Genomic DNA, 23,168 nt, shown 5'->3' on the forward strand with positions numbered 1-23,168 from the left:
ACTGAATAAATACAATTGTCCAGATACGTCTTTGTAACTGACTCAATGTTACGAATATCTTTAGGGAGATTATTATATAATGTTGAATATTTCATTGCCAGTATAATGTAGTAAAGAGAACACGGTTTGTCCTGTGTTGAATGATATCGAGCGAGCAAACCAATGGCGATTGTGAAGATTTTTTTTCTTTTTCGCTCAAAATGTGTGGTACTGAAGCGCTGAGTATCTGAACCTTGGCCATTGAGTTAATGTGGTTCACTAGTTTTTTAAATTACGATCTATCTGCTTCGCCAGTTGTCTGGTCCGTGTGGCGTAGATTTTCATGGAGATTATTTAATCGCACTTCATCGAACTCAGTTGATCGATCGGTGTGTGATCCGTCCTCGAGGTCAAAATTTTCACTTTTGGAGCGCCGTAACTAATGACGGACGGTGCTTCGAGGCATTGCTCCTACCCTGTACACAAAACAAAATCTCATGAGCAGCTTAGTCTCCCTTAGCACTTCGATTAAGTACAAAAAGTAAATAATGTCTAAAGTACTCAGTTTTGTCATGTCCACTTGACATTCTATTTTAACCCTCGGGAAGGTGCTTTGTGCCCAGCCCATTATATTTTTTTAATTACTCTTTTAATCGTTTCTTTAAAAGTATAGGAAAATGTTATTGCTCAACATGTTTAGCTAAAGCGTGTACCTTACAGTCGTTCAAATTGAACGTGTCTCATAAAGTGTGCTATTTTAAGTTGGTCTGCCGAAGTACCCCCTCCCCCCCTTCCCGTTGGTAGGACATGTGACTGACATTTACAAGTGTCACTGATAGATGGCAGCATAACAAATTATCCTGTGTACTGTTCACTTTAGTCTCTGTAGATTTTTGTGAGTTTGTAATTAGTTTCTTTTGCGAGATATATTTAATCTTAACAGGTGGGAACAAAATACCCCCCCCCTTGGTAGTCTGTTATATAAAAAAAAAACCTAAGTAGTGCAAGGGTTAATGATCTGGACACACACACACACACACACAAAACCAAACATTATCTTACAGAACAAACCGTTCTCTTTTAAATAACCAAAAAAAAATCTCTATTTTATTTCTGCGTGCATTTTTAATTAAAAACCTGGAGTGAATTATTTTTCAATACTTTGCATTTAGTCTTCAAAGTAAAATTTACACCATTATAACTTAAAAATTAGACAGAAGGTAAGGGGGAAAATGTGAATATAGCGTCCTAGAATGTGGAAAATACAGTACTATAATAGACAGTAGTTAAAAGAATTTTACATCTCATAGATCATGACTTATTTTTCAGCTATAAATAACACATTAAAAAAATCATAGTTTTTTTTTTTTTTAGTTCTTACTAAATTCTTTGCGTTGGTAAGAATGAAAAATTGGAGAGTATGATAGTTTTGCTTCGAAATTTAATTTCCTGGAATTTAAAAATCATGCCAGGATAAGTTCTTTCAATATTCATACTTTTATGACCATACATTCTCGCCCGATACTAACTGCAAATTTGGAAGTATCAAGTGATGTTTTTTCTCTTCCACAGCTTGGTGAAAAAGGCTCTGGACTTCGAGCAAGAGGGGCCTTACAGGATTTCTACAAATTACGGAGCGAATGTCAGGAACGAGGAGAACTTTTCGAAGACCCTGAATTTCCAGCCGAGGATTCTTCGATATTTTTCAGCAGAAGTCCTCCAAGACCATTCGAATGGAGGAGGCCACACGTAAGTAACCATAAAATCTAATAAACTTGGAAAGAAATTCTTCCCGTAAAAAGGTGTTATTACAGTATTCTCAAAGAACACACTACACAAATCTTATATTCTTCAGTTCATGCTTGGAGGCTACTGTAACCATAACAGATTGCAACTACAAATAAATACGAACTTATAGCTCACAGGGACATACTAATTCGATTTCTTCGTATTTATACAAAATCGAAAGATCAAGTACAGAGGTGGATAGATTTATTTGATCTGGACTTCATATCAATATTTCAAGTATTTATATGCACGCTTCATGGGCAATATGATGTGAATGTAAACTTCCTTGCAAAAGAGCTTATTTTAAGAATTGCGTTTTGATAAAAACTAACTGACCCAAAAGCTCAATAAAATGTTCTATGCATAAAAATCAGTCAAACATGTGTTACAAGTAGACAAAATTCGTAACTTATATTTCGGGCACTTTCAGTCAACTTACATATGGCAAAATATTCTGGGGAAATTTCCGAAAAAGTAATATGTTTGTGATTTAAGAAAAAGGGTTTTAAGAACTATAGCAGGGGCCAAAATAAACGACACGTGTAGACCAATATTTAAGGAACTTAAAATATTGCCTTTACCCTCACTTTACATATTTCGAATGTTGCTCTTTGTTAAAAACAACATTGACTTACTTGACACACATCAACCCGAAAAAAATGATACCAGGCGTAAAGATAAAATCCCCAGCAAACAGCATTGCACAGAGTTATACGAAAGGAATTCAATGTTTATGGGCACCATATTATATAATGAACTTTCTCAATATATCCAAAGGACAGAACAAAAAGCAGAATTCAAGAGTTAATGAGAACATCTGTTGCAACACTGTTTTTATTTCGTGAATGAATTTTTAAATGTGTGAATGAGTTTTCCTCTTGATAGTATTGAAAACATATTTTTCTGCACTTGCTTTTATATCATAGATGTATACGTAATTGAATTCAATCGGTACGTTTTATATCTTTGTACCTTTGACGAGTCTTGTTCATACGCACGTAATCGTGCAATCTGTATGATTATAAAGACGAAAAATGAATGAATGAATTCTAAATAAATCATAAATGGTTCGTGTAGTATTACTTTTATATCAATTCAATTTTTACAGATTTACATTAAATGACAATATAGGAAAAATATTGTAAAACCTTTAAAAGAAACGCAATCAAAACCTTAAAATATCCAGCTATTTAAAGGTAAAAAGAAAACATTTCTCTATATGAATCAATGCTTAAAAACTAAAGATGAGGTCAAGGACGCCCATGTTGTGGTTTCCAAGGGGGGGAGTACAAGCGATGTTTCAAATATAGTTTCGAATTTTACTGTAACTAATGTAAAAATTCTATTGAGTTTTCGATATTCCCAAGTAGAATTTCCTCTTGGGGGGGGGGGGGCAAGCGCCGCACCTTGCCCCCCTGATGGGCGCTCTTGGATGAGGTCGATGTTTAAGAATATTAATAAGCACAATCAACAACACGTCGTTATGCATTGAGAAACGACATCTTTGATTGTTTCCTATCAATATTAATTTCGCAATATACCAACGATCTTCTGCGATATCACACCTCGATTTGAAACAGAAGGTAATAGTGAAACAGAATCCTCAAAACCAGTTGTATTTAATTTCGCATGTAATTCAAAATATTTTACACGTGTAGGTCATTTGAGAAGCGTATTTATGAGTAGTAATTGAGTGTTAAACTTGTTTCAAAGTAAAGAACAATATGAAGGAACTAATTTATTCGGTTTACGTTCTTTCACTACCTTATTTCCAAATGTACTATAGGTACTGTAACATACATTTGTATGTCTCCATGTATTTACTTCTTGTTCATCAGTTTTATATAGCCTACTTTTAAGAAATGTTTAGAAGCCAGTTTTAGTTCTTCTCACTGATGTCATCTAAAGATATAGGTAAATCTAGACCAAGACTCTTCGCACAAAAGATTATCTTGAAATTCAAAGTGTTCTTGTTTTAATGAACGTGCTTTCGTTGTGTAAACAAAACTAACACAAGAATGGGAAAACAAAATTCCGATAAACTGTTTACATGGAAAGTTGGACTTTCCTCAAACAATTAGTGTCATTGTTTATTTTAGTTTATACTTAAGTAATAGTCCATCATCCTAAAGAGAAATGAATTAGTGATAACGTTATTCGATAGCCTACTATGTACTTTAGATTTTGTAGACCTAGTGCAAACAATCAAGTAAGTTCTTGCTTGTAAGAAACAGATACTTTTATTCCTTATAATTGTGGATAAAGTTCTGAGATCATCAGATTAAAGAGGTTCTCGTTTAAGGAAGAAGTTCTTCGTATTTGCATAAGTAGTTAACTGTTCAATTCCTTCCTACCAGTAAACTTTCGTTGAGCTTACTTTGCGCCCTTCCTGAGAAAAATTTATTTATGAGCTTTTCAACTAGACACACATTGATGGCCCCTTCTGTTTTAAAATATCTCCATTGGATTTTCAAATATTCCCCATGAGAGGAAAAAGTGCGAATTAAACGCTATTCCTTTCTTTATCTCTGTATTGTCAATTAGTAGGGGCAGGAGTTTTTCGCAAGTTGCGAAATTGCGAGCGAAAGTTTTCCGACAAAGCCGAGAGTTTATTTTTCAACGAACTACGTCAGATTGAGTAAGGAAATAGGTATTTTGTAGTCACGACAATATACGATAACTGACATTTTGAGCGAAATATACCACAAAACGCGACAAATAGTGATTTTTTTTTTTAAACGTCAATTTCAGTTGTTAAATACGGAAATAAAAAAAAAATACAATTTTCCAAGCTGCGTTTTCCTTTTGCAACTAGAAACTCTGATTACTACTAACTTCCGTTTCAAGTTCATAGCTAGTAGTTGTAGAATGTGGAACATTCAGCGTCGTGTTAAAGCAGCAGAAATCTTCACTTCAGTGTAGGAAGAAAATGGTGACATTGTTTAAAAGATGCGGGGAGAAGTCCCTTTTGAACTTACATACCGTGAGGAAAGAAGGAATTGAATGAAATGTACGAAAGCCTTGGAAAATTATTTGATCCGTCATTTCTTGGGTACTTCTCAAATCCTGATATGAAGTCTTTGTGCAAGCTTTCTGTTCACATATCAGGATTTTCAAAGGAAAGTGCAGTGTATGAAGCTTAATATGCTGATTTCCATAAGAGTTTGGAGGAAGTTGTAATGCACAGTCAAGATGGCAATGTCAGTATGATTATTTTACTTGCACCAGAGAACCAAAGGGGAAGATGATTTAAATTTCAGTAATTAGCCTGTCTGCAATATGACTTCCAATAACGAATACTGATTATGCAGATTTTTTTTTTTTTTTTTTTTGTTTTTTTGTTTTCGAAATACAGTTTGGTAATGACAGAAGGCTGTAAATGAAAGAAGAAAATGTGGAAACGAGCAAAATGCTGCTCTTTTTTCATCCGAATAATAATTTGCAGACGAGATATACAAGATACTGCGCTAGTGTACTGTATGTTTTTCCTATTTTTTACACATGTGTTTTTAGTATATAGCTAATACAATGTATGGTGTTTTATGATGGCAATCGTGAAGATACTGTGCTAGTGTATTCCAAGTTTTTGGACTTGTAAAAGAAGAAAGAAGTAATTTGTTTTTAGTTAGTGTATAAAGAATAACTTCATTGTCCTAAGTAGTATTATTGTTTATTACTTATATAGGGCCTATATTAGAGTTTGTATAATTTATATTAGAGTTTGTATATTAGAGCTTACAAATTTACTTAGCGATAAAATGAGAAATTTTGTATCTCAAAATGCGAGAAAATACGAAATTTTTAATTTCAAATGCAAAATGTTAAATTTCAAATTGCGAAAAACTCCTGCCCCTATCAATTAGGTAAATTATTAGTATTGAAATAAGAAAAACTTGATGCTCTACTTACTAGGAAAATTGAAATAGGGCAATGAACCAGAAGCTTTGGAAAAAAACAAAGATAAAATAGAAATGTAACCAGGTTGAATATAGTATTTTTTTTTTCGTTCATAAGCAAAGATAACAGCGAATAGTTACGGAAATATCGGGGAAAAAGAAATTAAAAATTATGTACAAGGTAAATTAATTTATTTTATTCTACATACATATTCATGTAGATCTAAAACACGACCTAAAAATCAACACCTTAAGTTTTAATAACCATCGTATAGGATGTTAGTTTAGAACACACTATTGTCCATTGATGTATTATGGTTCAATAAAATTTCTCCAAGATAGATGCCCAACAAATTAAGTTCTAAATTGAGAGACCTCACAAGACTCTGTGGATATGTATGAGGAACTTTTGCGTCACTTTCAGGCCGAAGATTAATTTCTAGACAGAAGTGTTATAGGAAAAGTGAGCCACTATTACTATAATATTTTGCATAAGTAAAAGCTTTGCTTTGTATATACTTAAACACAAACAAACCATTTGCTGAGCAAAACAATATATTCACATTAAAAAATACATACATGTTACAGCTTCGCCAACTAACACTTTGGCTTCATTAGACACTGAGATACAGGAGAAATGTACAGTGTATTTGTATATATTTATATAATTATTTAATTATTTATGTTAATTAATTGTTAGTTTAGATTAGTTGTGCTAAGATCATCACTCTTGTTTTGTTTGTGTGTAATTTACAACAGAAAAAAGAATCAGTATAGGAATATATAAATCAGAATACTTGAAGGGGATTGGCTTCTGCCAGGAGCCAATCAGAAGCAAGGTGTCTCAGCTGTTGTTTGTATATAAGACTGTACATTTCTCCCGTATCTCAGCTTCAACTAATTGTTCACATACATTTCTCAAAGCTTTCCCTGGATGAAATAGCAAAATGCTAATATATCCTTCCATCTTTTGAGATGGTAAAATGATAATGCCTATGCCTATATCTCATAATGTCTGATGAAGCCAAAGTGTTAGTTAACGAAACTGTAACACGTATGTAGTTTTTTTTTTTTTTTTAATGTGAATATATTGTTTTGCTCAGCAAATAGTTTGTGTTCACTATTACTAGTCTGAGAAAAAAAGAGCAAGCAAGGAATGACACCTTAGCTCACTACAAAACCTAAAAAAATATTCCGCACCCAACTATGAGCAGAAGTAGTCCTGCTCACTTTCTTCTCGAATGAAAATGAGGTAACTTTGTAACACTGCATGAAAAAGGGAACAATAGTTATCCATGTTTCGTATGTAGATCTACTTCCAAATTCCGAAGCGATGGACAGGTAAAACCGCCATGCATGAGTGACTATAGTCACAATGAAATAAATTTTTCTCACAATGTGTCGACGCACTTCCAAAACACTGGAATACGCACATTGCACGTCATGAGAACATGTCGAAAATGTGGGTATGTTTTAATTTTTCTGTATTTCTTAATTTACCACATAATGTTCATATAAGTATAAATCAGATACTTCGTACTAGATAACTTTTATTCTAAATCTTGTGCAATACTTCTAATCGGTGTCGGAACAGGAACATTTTGTTGTAAAATTCAACACTGACCAGCTTAAATACTAATGTTAGGAACGGAGATCAAGCTAAAACATGATTTTTTTCTTTTTTTTTTTTTTAATTTTGCGAAAGTTACAGAAGTTTTCAACGGTTTCGAATTATTTACTTATCTCGTATTTTAGCAGCAGTAGTAGTAGTTTTATTTTTTAAAAATCGAGATAAAGAAGAAAAAGTTTCAACTACTTTAACAGTTATTCTTAAATAACTCTGAATCAGTGATTTCAGGGGATGGCTCGGAGGGAAAATTCTTTCTCGTCTGGAGCATATCTCAGATTGTCCTAAACGTGATTACCTGTATTTTCGCAGTACCAATAGGTCCTATTTTCATTCTGTGTATTAAATCTCCGCTTCAGCAGAGAAACTCTTCTGAAATCATTATTCACCATTGCTCTGAATGTTTCTATTCGCTTTCTCAGCAAATAAATTAAAATACTTTATGAAATTATTCATGAACAGTACAAAATTGAATATTTGAATTTGTCACCAGTTCACGATGTTCATTCGTCAATTAGAAAACTTGAAAGAAAGAATAAACTTGTTTCTCTGAAATGAAAACCGTATACAGAAGAACAAAGGACTAAAATCTTAAATATTTTCTGTTTATTCTTCGAAAAGCATGCAAAATGAAAATTTAGTTGATAAATTTCTCTCTTGAGAAATCAGAAGTTATGACTAGTTAGTGCAAGACTGTGATGGTGAATATAAAATTTAACATTCTCGTTATCTTCATTCTAGATGTGAGCAGTATTCAAGTATTAAGTAGATGGCATATAGTGCGTTAAAAATACCGTGTCTGTTTTATTAATTTTGAGGTGATGATGAGTAATGAATGAAATGGTGGAATGAAGAAAGTGGGAGGTAACGGGAGAACCCCGAGGAAACCCACGCACACGGTGTTTGTCCACCACAAAGTTTACTTGGCGGGAGCTGGTATCGAACCCAGGACCGCAAGCACCAGAGGTGAACGCTCTACCACTAAGCCACCGCGGCCCCCACTAACCAATTTGACTATTTATGGGACATTATATAGAGTAATAAGGTAACTGAATTAGTTTTCTCACTAAAAGTAACGGATGACATAAAAAGTAACTAATAACGTCTGCTAAAGCTCATAAAATTGAAACAAATTGCTCATGAAGCGTGTAAAAATAAATAAAATAAATAAATAAATAAATAAAAATATAAAAATAAAATTTAAAAAATCTGAAAGTGAACACACAATTATACAAGAATTATTATAATCATAAATACGAGACCGAAATTTGTGTATTGCGAAGTTATGTAAGTAAGTTTATTATAATGTGGATAATTATAAAACACGAAACTAATACTCAGAATTGTTTATAGTCTGACGTAACAAACTTTCCTTAATTACCTGAATTGCTGATTACACTAATATAGTCAGCACTACCAAACCTAATTACAAGTGTTCATTCTACAAACTTATACTCAGCTATTGAGCATACTGAGTCAAGTGTAACGCTTATATTCATCCTTCTCTCTGTCATTTCTATGAATCCTAATCCATATTTAGTGGACTAAATTTTATAAAAATACGTGTACTATGCTATCCTATTTCTAATCCAAATAAGGGCGGCTCTATAATGTAGTCATGTTCCTTCCCAGTACTAAGAAAAATATTTTTTTTAAAAAAAATATTGTATATGAATGAGGAAGGACGGAATAAAAATGTTTTTTTTAAATATGGAATTTGCAATCCTGATTGATATCCATAAGAGATATCGCAACGTACCGCAAATTACAATGCTTGATATTACCTTCTATTGACATGTTCTAGCTTCGCTCTTTCTAGCGTACCGTGCTATTACAGAACAGACCTTTAAACGCCTGGTCTTACATACAATGTAATCACACAATTTTCCTGAGTGAGAAACTTACCTTTTCCTACCTTTTTGCTGCACGCGGGAGAGAAGGGAATAGGGTGGAGCCTCAGTCTAAGTTCTGTTGCTTGTTGCATGGCAGGAGGGAGGGACTAAAGGAAGGAATTTTTGTTCTTTTCACAGGAGAATGGGTCATATTGTTTAAAGAGAGCACGCGACAGTTGGTTTTCAGTGAGGGATTGATTACTTTACGATGCTCAGATACGTGTAAAATTTAAAAAAAAAAAAAAGAAAAAAAATCCTTCCCGATTGCACTTTACGATTTCGGAATTTAACCCTAATGCATGCGTGTAACTTTATTTTCTTATTTTTGCTTTTTTTTATTTCTCATGAAGCATTTAAGGAACTAATGGATATTCTTGAAGTACATTTTAAACTGATTTCTGTGAAAGCGTGCATGCGAAGCCACGGACAAATATGTAAATGCTACATTTGTAGTTCAGATAAATAACTACAAAACACCAATAAGTAGAAAATAGTAAAATTTCAAACTTAACAAAGAAATAGTCTACATAAACATTAAATTCTTTGTTTTTACTAACCTGAAGGTCAGAATTATCGTGGATTTGGGGCAATTGCTATGTAATATGTTTAAGATGGGGAAAGTTAAAGGGGTTCAGTAAATTCGGTCCGCGGCAGACTTGCGTAACTGCACGAATCTTTTAGCGTTCCTCGTAGATCGGTGACCAGACGTCCCGTTTTTAAATTCTTTTTCTCTGAATATCGTCCGGTGTCCAGAGAAATGCAAACAATGCAAATTGTCCTCTTTTTGTTAAGTGTCACATTCTTTGTTCGTTGTTACGTACAGGTGTGTATATATAATATAGAAAGTTTAGTTTACTAAATATAAAATCTGGTCACTGCACGTTTTCGGCATGAAATTGCGGTGTTCAGTTTCCGGTAGGAGCACATTTGATTCAGATTTCACGTTAAGGAATCTACGTCTTGATGCTAAAAATGAATGGTCGAATAAATTTAGTGACGTACGCAAGGTGGTGTTCGGGTTCCCTTAAGCAAGTTATTACTTAAAAAAAAAAAAAAAAAAAAAAATTACCAGTACACTCATGTCCAAAATTGTCGCATGTCGATAAATATGTTGTTGTGGGAATATAATTTAACAAATTCGCCCGGTATTTCTTACACTGTTAGTATGTGTATAGTCGATAAAGGCATGTATGTGGAAAATTTCATGTCAAAAGAGCAGTAAATAAGAACAATAAAACTTTTTTTTGTCCATTTAGTACCATTTTGTTTTACTCATTCTAATTTTCGTATTTATAATTCTTTTCCTATGAAATTTACCACAAATATACACTTCCCGATTATACACATAGTATCAGTATTAAAAGTACCCTGCAAAATCATTATCAAATTATATTCTTACAAGAAGACAGTTATAGATATACGACGATAATTTTGGACATGAGTGTACATAAACAAATACCTGAAATTATGAGTTTGAGAGTTTGAATCCCCCCTGCCTTGACGAACTTCTGCGTACGCTACTGAATGAATCTCAGTAGTACTAATTTGTTCTAGAAACGATCCAAATTGAATAAGTACATACTAAAATTCCAGTGCATGACGCGAGTAAAATACAAAAAAAGAAATCACTATTACTTACGACTATATAGATTTTATATAAGTTTATCCAGAAATTTTTAGACCGCAATTTTCCTTGTTTGCGTAAATTTTCTACTTTCGAACAGGGTTAGGATTTTTTTCTCATGTCATTATATAGGATAGTCTAATGTTATTAGGCAGAGAGATTACCATAACCCCTTTGTATTACTTCAGGGTACATTAGTCACGTGCTATCACCTGGGGCCGCTCTAGGGGACTCAAACTTCGAAAAAGGATTTTTTTTTAAAAAAAAGAAAAAAACCCGATTTCCTCAATTTCCCTTTCCATGTACTTCATACGGGCATTCGTCATGTTGTATTTAAAAGCCTGTTTTATTCTGAAGCGAATGACATATTAATCATGAAATTCGGATGAATCGTGTTGAAGCAGTGGCTACTTAAAGTGGACATTCTGAAAAATGGCCCTACTTTTCAAGACGGCGGTCATTTTCCAATATGACTGCCAAAACTTGGGGCCCTACCTCTAGATTTCTTCTGCCATGTGTAAACAAGTATTTCTGAAAGCTTCACCTTTTCTCTTTCTTTCTTTCTCTCTCTCTCTCTCTCTCTCTCTCTCTCTCTCTCTCTCTCTCTCTCTCTCTCTCTCTCTCTCTCTCTCTCTCTCTCTCTGTTTCCTTAAGAAGTGCACCATTCTTATAGAAATGCCCACTTAACCTCCGCACTATTAGGCTCCAAAGCTTGGAGAAGCTTGCGGGGAGGAGAGGGAAAAGCCTGTTTCGCTCCCATTGCCGAGGTGACTTCCCTCCTTATGGAATTTTGTAGCCACCTTTGAATTCAAACAGTTTCCCCTTCTCAAGAATCAAAATAAGTAACAATGAATACTTTCCTTTCAAGGTTAATTGTTGCTTAGTAAAATATGGTTTTAATCTTATGTTGTTTGGCAATATCCTTTTACCTTGCAGAACAAATTTTTGAGTACTTATATTGTAGTGTAAATGCTGCAATGCTTCCAATATACGTATATTTTTATTCCACAGGAAATCTCACCTGACCCTCGTCTTTTCGTAGAAGGTGCTTCTAGGTTTGATATTAAGCAGGGAGAACTTGGTAAGTACTACTTCTTTCCTGTTTTAAATGAATTTATCAAGTTTTTAGGGAATATTACTCTGAAAACTATATTTTCCATAAAAGTTCGGTTTCTGTGCAACCAACAGTTTAAATTGAACTTACAGTATACAATTTGCATAAATATGTATTCTATTACAAATTTCCAAACTGACCTTTCCGAGTTGGTTATTGTAGATTTTGCTGAAACTTGCTGACAATAAAAGCTAAGAAAAAAATATGCATTATGCCTTCAGTATAAATCTGCTATTAACACTGACAAAAACTAAGAAAAAGACAATAAAAGCTTTAAAAAAATATGCATTACGCTTTCAGTATAAATTTGCTATTAACACTGACAATAAAAACTAAGAAAAAGACAATAAAAGCTAAGAAAAAATTATGTATTACGCTTTCAGTATAAATTTGCTATTAACACTTTCATATTAAACTTCCCAGAAAGTTAATGAGTGCTTTTTATGTGATAATGTCAATTTGTGGGGATCATCGTAGGTGTTGATTTTTAGAAGAAGTAACTGTAATACACTTGAATTGATTTGTTTGAACTTACTTTAATTCAGGTGATTGCTGGTTGTTGGCAGCGGTAGCTAACCTGACGTTGGATAAGAAATTATTTTACCAAGTTGTACCAGATGATCAAAGTTTTCAAGATGACTACGCTGGAATTTTTCACTTTAGGTTTGTACCCACATGTGTTTCTAAGCTACGTACCGTATTATTATTCATACATACATTACTATTAGGTTGCTTTTGTATGTACAGTCAGAAACAATATTATGTATAGGTTGGAGGTATAAGAAATGATAGGTCCAACCTATGCTTAATATTGTTTCTGACTGTATATGCAAAATATAAAGAAAAGTGGTTGGGGTGAAAAAGTTGATACAAACAAAATATATTAAGTTCAATAACATTGTGAAGATGTCATCAATGCAGAATAGGTTTGAGTATTACAGTTGCATGTTTTAATGCTTTGTACGTAGGTGAGGGTCTAATTTTATATTTTTCGTAGAGTCTAAACTTAAATAAGATATGATAGGTCAATAATTTTAACAAATTTACTATTTTTAGGTGATTAGGTAAGATGTAGGCTACAGAAAGTTAAACAACGAGTTACGAACGGAAACAACAAGGAAAGAGTTTTACAAAAGAAAATGCAAGGACATAGAAGAATTAGAAAGAATTGGCTAATATGAGGAAATGTACAAGGAGATGAAATCTGTGGAATTTCAGAGGGAGGGATATTACGATGACAGTAGAAAATAATAATAGGAAGGTAGTCACAGAGAGAAATGAGGTCATAGGAAGGTGGAAAGAATATGTTGAATTATATGAGAGTAGGGATAGACCGTGTAGCCTAAATGTTGAAGTAGAAAATGAAGTAGATGATGATGGTAAAGGCTTTAGAGTTCTTCGGAATGAGTTTGAAAAGACTACATCTGAGATTAGGAATGGAAAGGCAACAGGGGTAGATAATATACCAATCGAATTCATTAAAAATATAGGAGACAAGGGCAAGAAAGAATTGTTTCGATTTTGCAATGAAATATATGTGTGTGGCCGAAAGACTTCGTGAAGACTATCATGATACCGATGGCTAAGAAATCAAACTCAAAGAGACATGAGAATTATAGAACTATTAGTCTCATATATCATGCAGCTAAAATTCTGCTCCGAATACTGAACAGAAGGTTGTACTGAACAAACGAAAAAGTTGAGGAGGAACAGTTCGGGTACAGTAGAGGTAAGGGCACAAGAGATGCAATTGGATTATTAAGGGTGATCAGTGAAAGGTTTATAGAAAAAGGGAAAGAGGTGTATGTTGTGTTTATTGATCTAGAAAAGGCTTTTGACCGCGTGAATTGGGAATTGTTGTCGGGAGTTCTAAAGAAGATTGGGTTGGAATGGAAAGATGGAAGACTCATAAGAAACTTATACATGAACCAACAAATAAGTGTTGGGATAGGGGAGGAACTAACAGACGAAAGTGCAATTGGAAGGGGAGTTCGACAAGGATGCTGTCTCTCGCCAACATTATTTAAAATCTATTTAGAAGAGATAGTGAAAAAGAGCCTACTTGATGAAGACGACATTTTGGTAGGAGGTAGAATGATTAGATGTACAAGATTTGCAGACTATATGGCGCTTGTTGCAGAATCTGAAAAGAGAATCAATAAAATGTTAGAGAACTTGAGAAAGGGCTTTGAAGAATATGGGGTGAAAATAAATGTTAGAAAGCCATGGTAATTGGAACGAAGCGGTCTGTGTCAAATATAAAAGTGGGAGGGGAGAAAATAGAACAAGTGACTAGTTTTCTATATCTGGGTAGTATTCTTAGTAGTGACATAAAGTGCGAACGCGAAATAAAAGCAACAATAGGAATGGCGAAAGAAGCCTTTAGAAGGAAAAAAAAAAAAAGTCTGTTTTGTGGGACCTAATAAAGATTTGAGAAAACTCATAAAATACTTCGTGTGGAGTGTGGTAACATAAACATTACGCAAAAGTGATGAAAAACGACTCGAAGCCTTCGAAATGTGGGTGTGAAGAAGAATGGAAAGAATTAGTTGGGTCGAGCGGAAAATGAATGAGAGGATGTTAAAATGGTGAGGGAGAAAAGAACGCTTTTAGATATTATTGAGAAGAGGAAGATAAACTGGTTGGGACATTGCCTAAGAAGAAATTGTATCATGAGGGACGTCCTAGAGGCTATGGTGACTAAAAAGAGAGGAAGGGGGCGAAGGAGACTACAATTAATGAACAATATAAAAACAGAAAGATGTTACGTGAAGACGAAGAGGTTAGCGGAAGACCGTAGAGCATGGAAACTTCCCAGCTGCGGCAAGTGACCTGCCATTAAGAGCAGAATACCTATGATGATGGTGACTATTTTTAAGCAATTATGTAAGGGTTTTAAAATAGAACATAGGAATCCAATTCATATAGAGAACAGTACAAAACCAAATACAATTTTTACTGTGTAATCATAGTTGTAATTATTTGCTGCATTGTGGTAGGCAGCCCTAATCTAATTTTATGTCTTTGTCTGATAGTCCCTTGAGATCAGGGTTCGAAGTGAAGAAAAAGCAGGTGCGGTGTGGTTTATTACGATTTTGACTCGATATACCGGCTATCTAAATGTTGAAACATGTTGAGAGTATTTTGTTTAAAAGGTTGCATTTCTATTTACATAATCACTCAAAACGGAATATGCTGAAAAACAAGAGTTTTTATATTAACAATTTTTAAACAATTTCCCACAGGAGAACTCCCGTACCCCCTACTCGACCGAGGGGTATTCCAGACCCCCGGATGGTCCGGCCCCACAGCAGAAAACCTCTAAATCCGCCTATCCATAATCACGGCATTTATATGCATTAAAGCAAGAAGAAATACACATACATATAAAAGAAACAATTGAATATGGCACAACAAAGTATAAAACAAGATATAAAGTAGGTGAACTTCATTGTAGACACCTCCATTTTTAAAACACAAGTTAGGAAAAAGACAATAAAAATGTCGGTGTTGCCAACTTATAAATTGTTTCTACTTTATAAGTAAAATCTTTTTACATGCGAAGCTATCCGTCAATTACTGTATAGAAAAAATAGATTTATTAAAGGTATATTAGCATCCACTTTGCAGTGACAGTATGTCTTGATCACTGGAGAAACCAGAGGCGATATGTCTTGATTGCAGTGATGCCAACCTGTGGGAAACATCCCATATCGTGGGAGTTTTTGACCTTATTTTCTCGGAAAGTGATAATAAGTAGCATATATAAGATTTTTCGAGAAGATCGAAATTTACGGTTTAGTCATTTAGACATTGTAAAAACGTGACTAAGACAGAGAAATTTAATTTTTTAATATTATAGCATACTTTTAGTTAGTATAACGTGGGAAATTCGCACGTAAAATGGGATTTTTTGCCTCGACATAGGATTTCATATTGTTTCAGGTTGGCATCACTGCTTCATTGAAATACCAGAGGCGGTATGGCACACAACCGCATACAGTCTCACTTAGACCTCTGCTTGAGGTATATAGTATAATATATAAAACTAGAACATTTTTAGGCAATGAAATGGCAGATGAAGATTACACAACACAAGCTTTCCATTTATATTGAGGAAAAATAATCATTAATTCTAATTGGTGCGTGGGCTTATATAAAAATTATAAAATTTGTGATTGAAGGGATGTCAATTGTGAAATATTGTACGGAGTATGTTTAGTACAAGGGGTCCAGAAGCACGTAAAAAACACAAAATTTACAGGAGAAATGAATGATGCAAGTACTTAGACGTAACATAACGTAACCAAATCTAACCTAACCTAACATAAACTAACCTAAGCTAACGTGAGCTAACATAAACTAACCTAATATTAGTAGAAATAAGCGAAATTCTGTATTTTTTTGGAAAATTATGCGGGACCCCTAGACTAATATAACATAAACTAAACTAACCTAACCTATCCTAAACTAACCTAACCTATCCTAAACTAACCTAACCTAATCTAAACTAACCTAACCTACCCTAAACTAACCAAATGTGAACAGAAATTACCAAAATTGTAGTATTTTTTAGAGAAAAGAGCTGGACCCCTTCTGCTAAACATAGGCCTATTGTACTTGTGGTTGGCGTGTTACTGAACAAGAGCTTATTTATAAAAGGGGTCAGATATAGTTTAATCATACCATCAGTAAAATTTGTACCTGTCTAAGCAACACGAAATTTTATTGTATATTAATATGGAACAGGTAAAATCATAGCTGAAGCTTTAATATTTTTTTTTATATATATTTTTGCGGGATCTATTAGTTTCCGCATTATAAAGTTCTAATAACTTTATAATGCAACATTTTATATATATATTCTCGAAGATACAAAAATAACTATCTCATGAAGTTGTTCTTGAGCATTTTGCTGGGGCAAAGAGTCAGAGTGAGACTGACTGACTGACTTAAAAGCTCTGAGTGGCCAACATGTGAAGAAACAAATCAAGTAAGCTTGTCGGCAATGTACGGTTGTATCTTTACTGGCATGCTTTGATATTTTTGTTCAGTTACGTCAGTTTTCGTAGTAACTGTGCATCTTCATCACACGAATATAATAGAAAATAAAAATAAATAATAAGCAATATAATTCATGTTAAGCCTTACAACAATTAATTGTTCTTTTCCTAAAGAAAGCTTTTTTTTTTTCCCTATACAAATAGGTTTTGGCAGTATGGAAGATGGGTGGACGTTGTTGTTGACGATAGGTTACCAACTTACTATGGTCGTTTGGTGTTTCTGCATTCTGCGGAAAGTAATGAGTTTTGGAGTGCTCTTCTTGAAAAGGCATATGCAAAGTAAGTGAAAGGAGTTTAAATTTGTTTTTTAAATATTTTTATATATTGAATCCAAGATAATTTGAATTGTAAGATTTTTGGCGCACCTTTAAAAGTGGTACGTTCTCACAGCTTTAACACTTCAAAGAATGAAGTTTCGTATGACAAGCTTTCAAAATATCGTATGTGTACAATATGCCTCATAATTTATGTAATTGATTCGGAATATTACACTAGGTTAATTTATTAATTTGCATGCATGAGTGTTGTAATATTGTTGCAAACAGAAATTTTCACAATTCTGCAGAAACTAGTGTTAGTGTAAATAAGTGATTTAACTTTTTTATCTGGAAAATTTCATTTCATTAGAACTTCTTCAGATTTTTTTATTCTTCGCAGAATAACAATAGTTCGGTGCAATTAAGTTTTCTCAATTTGCTGCGATTTTTTTCTTTTTCTTTTAGTTTCTGCCTTGAGATCAATATATCTATATTTTTGCTTCAATATATAATATAATTGAAACGCAAAAATTATATTTGATAATTCTAATCATTCTCTGAAGAAATTGGTATAAATTCTGATATTAAGTATGTTTGTGCTCAGTGTAAGAACATTACGCAAGTAAAGACGTATCTCTCTATTAATTATGAAAATCCCTTTTAGATGTTACTTTTAGACTTACAAAACTATCATTCTGTGTTGTACAATAATTATCCAATCTTTACGTATTCATGGTAAAAGTTAGATGGATATTTCGTAGTATAAAATCATTTTCCATATGTTTCGCTATGCACCAAATTTGCGAGTTCTTCCAGTTAATGAGTTACAAATAAGATTTTTTGCTATGATTGTCATTGTGCGTACAATTTAAGACAAATTTAAGATATTTCAATGTCCGTTAAAAACAAAACTTTATGCCAAAATTGAAATTTTTATTAACATCGAAAACGTGTATATTTTTAAGGTTCAGTGCAGAATAGAAAATACACAGTTTGTCTAAAGACTAATCTATACTACATTAAACAGAATTGTAAAATAAGAAATAATTCTAAATCATCTTTTCAGAATATTTTTCTCTCAAACCAGTTTCGTTAAGTATTTCACCTCCGTGTAAAAGATAAATTACATTGAGAATCTTAGCGTATTTAAAAATCTGAGAAATGTTTTTTAAATTGTGCATTTTTAGTATTGAAAGTTTGAGATAAATAATACAACTATTGTGTGGAAGAAAAAGTCTATTCTGTTTATGTGAAAAGTCATTCGAACTGATACTGAACAGTTCTTAGTTTGGTAGATTCTCACACGCTTTTTTCTGTAAATTATTAAGATTATATAATTATTATTGCTGCTTTGTACTTCCAGATTACATGGTTCATACGAAGCCCTCAAAGGAGGAACGACGTGTGAAGCCATGGAAGATTTTACAGGTGGTGTCACAGAAATGTACGAGTTAGATAAAGCTCCGCCCAATTTGTTTAAAATAATGTTAAAGGCATTTGAACGCTCATCGTTAATGGGTTGTTCTATTGAGGTAGGCAGTTTTTAAGTTTCCATGCCATTTCTGTAAAATGCAAAAAAATCTATTAAAGTTAGATTTGTATGCAACATATTCTTTTGGCATTAATAAGTATTGAATGCATCAAATACTATATTGCACGATCTTGTATTCATATTAGTTTAGTCCATTCTAATAGTGACAGGGCCGTGCCGTGGAAAATCAGCGCCCCGGGGCGAGTATACGACGGCGCCCCATACATATATTCCAAACAATTTTTCCTATCTTTTTTCCCCCGAATTTTTCGTCCCCCTTACTTCGGCGCCCGGGGCCGTTGCCCCGCTCGCCACCCCCACGGCACGGCCCTGAATAGTGAACTATTAGTAACTACTTTGTTTTGCGATAGGTGGTGCAGTTGAGAAGCTAATTTTGTCGTACTTCATAGGTATTGGTAAAAATAGTTACGTGGGAATCTTTGTGTACATATAGTCCTTTTCATGTAATTATTTTTATTTCCAGCCTGATCCTAATGTATTGGAAGCTCGAACTCCTCAGGGCTTAGTGAAAGGCCATGCATATAGTATTACACGGGTAAAAATGGTAGATATTCAAACACCAAGGATGAGTGGCAAAATACCATTAATACGAATAAGGAATCCATGGGGTAATGAAGCAGAATGGAACGGATCATGGAGCGACAAGTATGTATTGGTTATGTAATTGAAGTTTCTAGATGTAAACAATTATCGGTGGAAAGTTTTTTTTCTGTTTAATCCCTGTTTCATTTAGTATTAGAACCTTTTGCTGATATTTAGAAAGTCAGCAAAATTCATGTGAGGCTAAAACTTGGATTAGACTTTTCAATTCAAGCTTGTATTATATTAATGTTAGATTTAGCATAACGTAGTTGTTATATTCGTAGTAGAATAGTTCTTTATACATAGGATACTTTCATGGCTTCAGTCTGTCCATAATGTAAATTCTTAAATTCCATTTCAATATATTGATTTGAAATAATAGTTAAAATCGTTAACCGTGGTATCCATAGCCATTAAGAGAATACAAAGGGTCAGCACTATCATTAGGGTGAAGAGTAACGTCATATTCCCAATGGGATCTCATGTGGTTCTGATCTCACATCCAGCTGTAGATCCAAGTTTCGCACAGCCTCGGTGCTGAACGGAACACTAAACACCAACCAATATCACTAAGATGAAGTGTTACAGGCTGGAAGTAGGCAGTGTGTAGTGGAGGAAGATGAAACTGTTGAAACGGATCGTTAAGAATGTATCCGAGTGAAAGAATAATAAATGAAGGGGAAAATCTGTAAAACAAACTTATTATTTATTGAAAATTAAAAAATAAAAAAATTAGTGAAGGAAATAACAAAAGTAATTAATAATAAATGGGAGATAATTTACAATACATAGGAAAAATAATTATATATGGTATAAAGTATGGTATAGTATGGGAAACGGCGTTGAGTGTGGGGAAACTGAGTGAGTGTAGTGATAGGTATTATATGTGGTTAAAACCATTGGAAGAAGAGAGGTGTGGGGGCTTTAATAGATATAATGGTAATATTTCATTCCCTCTCTTTGACTGACACACAGGAGTCTGGGGGAAGGATTTTGAGGGTAGTTTCACTGAAATGAAAAGAGGCGTTAGTTTTTCCAACATCAAAGACTGAACACTACGCATTTACGGGTATTTATAAATAAGGCTGGAAGAATAGCAATTCGTGGAATGACCCTCAAGTGGACCATGGTTGGTTAGGTAAAATTTGATTGAGAAATAGTGGTTGGATTTTTCTCCAGAGGTCTGTACTCAATGCAGTTGGAGCACTGTTATAGGACTTCAGATTAGTTGTAAGAAATTAATGATTATTGTGGTGGGAGCTCTTATCTGCAGCATTGATAGTGAGGTCCGAGTACAGCATGAAGATTACCCTGCTTTTGATAGGTGTAGTGCTGTGGTGGTATTTGGAGAGTCCGAAAGGTGGTCAACAATTCTTTTGAAGATAAAGGACATGTATTTTCAAGGTATGGTTATTAAAAGGTGCGAGAAATTTCTGGATGCTGAAATACATTTCTCTGAGAAGTATCGTTAGATCTAATCGGTTGTGTTAACAAATAATATTGACAGCATAATTTACGGGTAAGGAAAGGAACTCGTATGAAGGCGAGAGAGCTGAAAGAGAAGTTGAGTATTGGTTGAGATTGTGTTGTATAGGTGAAGCATAGGCTTATGGCGAGCCTTCGTTCAAGTTTCCCGTCTTTATTTTCTATTACGAGACTAAATTTGGTCAGTTCATTAATGCTGCAAGGATAGGGAAGGAAAGAGAAAGGAAGATTGCCATTTGGAAGGGGAATAGAAGAATGGCGTAATGGAAGAGCATGATCGAGGTCAAGGATATTTGTTGCATATTTCTACTAAGAAATAGGAAGCATCCAAACATAAACGTTATGAATTAACAATAGGGGGTGATGCAATTTATAAAAGAATTTTCGAGGATAAATTGAATTTCGCTAAAGGGGAGTGGGGATTGGCACAAGGTATGAAAGTTTGCAGAATTACTGCTGTAAGCGAGAGCAGCATTGGATTAGCAAAAACGATAATGTTAGTATGGATTGTAGTCAATGATGAAAATTTTTCCGGAAAATTTTCCGATTCATAAAAACATACTCCACTTATTCATACATTGTTGTTTAGCCTAAAATTTATTTGTAATAAATATTGTTTGAAAAAAGTTTCATGAAGGGAAAATCTAATTAATCTTCATTTCTGCAAAGGTATTTCAAAAACTTCAATGTATTTTTCCCTCAGAATTCACCTTTGATCTCACAAAATTATATTTCGTCAGTTTAATATGCGTAAGGCGAAGTTTTCTCATAGCTTTAAACATAATAAAAATCAAAGCATTTCTTCTTATTTTCTGTTTAAAAAAAAATCTTTATAAGGATAATTATTTCATTACATAGGCAGGGCCTATATGTAAAGAAATAATGGAATTTTCTGTTTTTGAAATAATTGATAAATTCACAAAGGTTTCTTTTCGCCTTCTTGTTTAATTTTAAACAATGGGATGAGAATATTTGTACTCTACGAACTCGATTTATGTTATCTGCACTTTACACACACAAACACTCTGAATGAGAGAGAGAGAAAGAAAAAATAAAGAAACTCGATGTAAATTTTTACTTGCCAACTCGAAATATTAGGAAATTTTCCGGTTCCCGAAAGCTAATTGAAAAATTATAATTTGTTGCTGTCCAACTTTCCTCTACAGAAATTCAATTTTATAGCTCAATGTGCAGTTAAATATAATGGAAAATTTTCCACCTAGCATCATATAACATACAGTAATATTCAAAATTGTTCGGCTTATAAGAAATTTTTCTACTTGTTCCTAATCGGAATGAAAATTTTCCGATCCATGAAAATTCCTTTCACTTGTTTCTACAGAACAATAAAACTTTCAGATTCACAAAAACTTGTTTTTGCTTCAAAATGAAAATTTTCCGATTCATAGAAAGTTTTTCAATTTTGCCATACACGAGACGTAACTTTTCGATTCATGAAAAATTGTTTCACTTGTTCTTATATAGTACTGAAAATTTCCTGAGCCATGAAAATTTTCATATTCTTTAAAATATCTTTCAATTTTTAACATTTCTATATATGAATTCAATCAATGTTATGGTTAATGAAGAATTTTTACTTGATCACTGATATTTGTTTTGAATGGAAAATTTTCCGGAAAAATATAGCGGAGAATTTTCCATCTTACACTAATTGTAGTAGAAAAACCGGAAGTGCGATAGTAGGCTTTGGGAGAGAGTTTCAGACTTACACAGAAATGTAGGAAGGTAAATATGAGCAAGAATACGGTTCAGTTTACGGTTACTTCAATGAAAACTAGAGATTCAGAATTCCATTGGAGTGGTAACCTCATCTAAGGGTAGTGCAAAGGCGAATGAATAGATGAGCGAAAGATACGTGGAGAGATCGAATATAAACGGGATTTTTGTTCCTGAACATTGACAGTTGGTAGGACTGGCCGCGCGCTTCTGCTATGTTTAGACGGGACTGCTGGGAGTAGAGAGAGCGTGCTGTTAGATATTTCCTGCCATTTCGTCAGTACCGCTCATGATGTCGGAGCAACATGTGCACCCCTCCACTGTGCAATGCATAATTATAAAATTCCTTGCTCGTGAAGGAGTTACAGCGGCAGAAATTTACCAGAGATTAACTGCACAGTTCGGGGATCAAACATTGTCAAGGATGTGTGTATATGCCTGGCATAAAAAGTGCAAGGAAGGAAGAGAACGTGTGGAAAATCAGCAACACGATCGCAGTCTTCGGATCAGCATTACGGACGAAAACATTCGTGCCGTTAAAGGCATTATTGACTACGATCGACGAGTAACAA

The 23,168-nt window shown here is 33.8% G+C and overlaps 1 protein-coding gene across 1 annotated transcript in view; it reads left to right on the forward strand.

Annotated features, from left to right (window-relative positions):
* Positions 1-1,479: 1,479 nt before the first annotated feature.
* The window catches only part of CalpA (calpain A), a gene marked incomplete at its 3' end in the record, with an annotated part of 46,742 nt that continues 25,053 nt past the window's right edge, over positions 1,480-23,168 (forward strand). Inside the window, 6 exon segments of the mRNA XM_081748066.1 lie at positions 1,480-1,728; positions 11,818-11,887; positions 12,466-12,583; positions 17,128-17,262; positions 18,604-18,772; positions 19,256-19,437. Of these exon segments, the coding sequence (XP_081604192.1) occupies positions 1,480-1,728; positions 11,818-11,887; positions 12,466-12,583; positions 17,128-17,262; positions 18,604-18,772; positions 19,256-19,437 (923 nt within the window).

The sequence above is a fragment of the Thermobia domestica genome, unplaced genomic scaffold, assembly GCF_964235325.1.
Source record: "Thermobia domestica unplaced genomic scaffold, izTheDome1.hap1.1 HAP1_SCAFFOLD_1110, whole genome shotgun sequence".
Lineage (NCBI taxonomy): Eukaryota > Metazoa > Arthropoda > Insecta > Zygentoma > Lepismatidae > Thermobia > Thermobia domestica.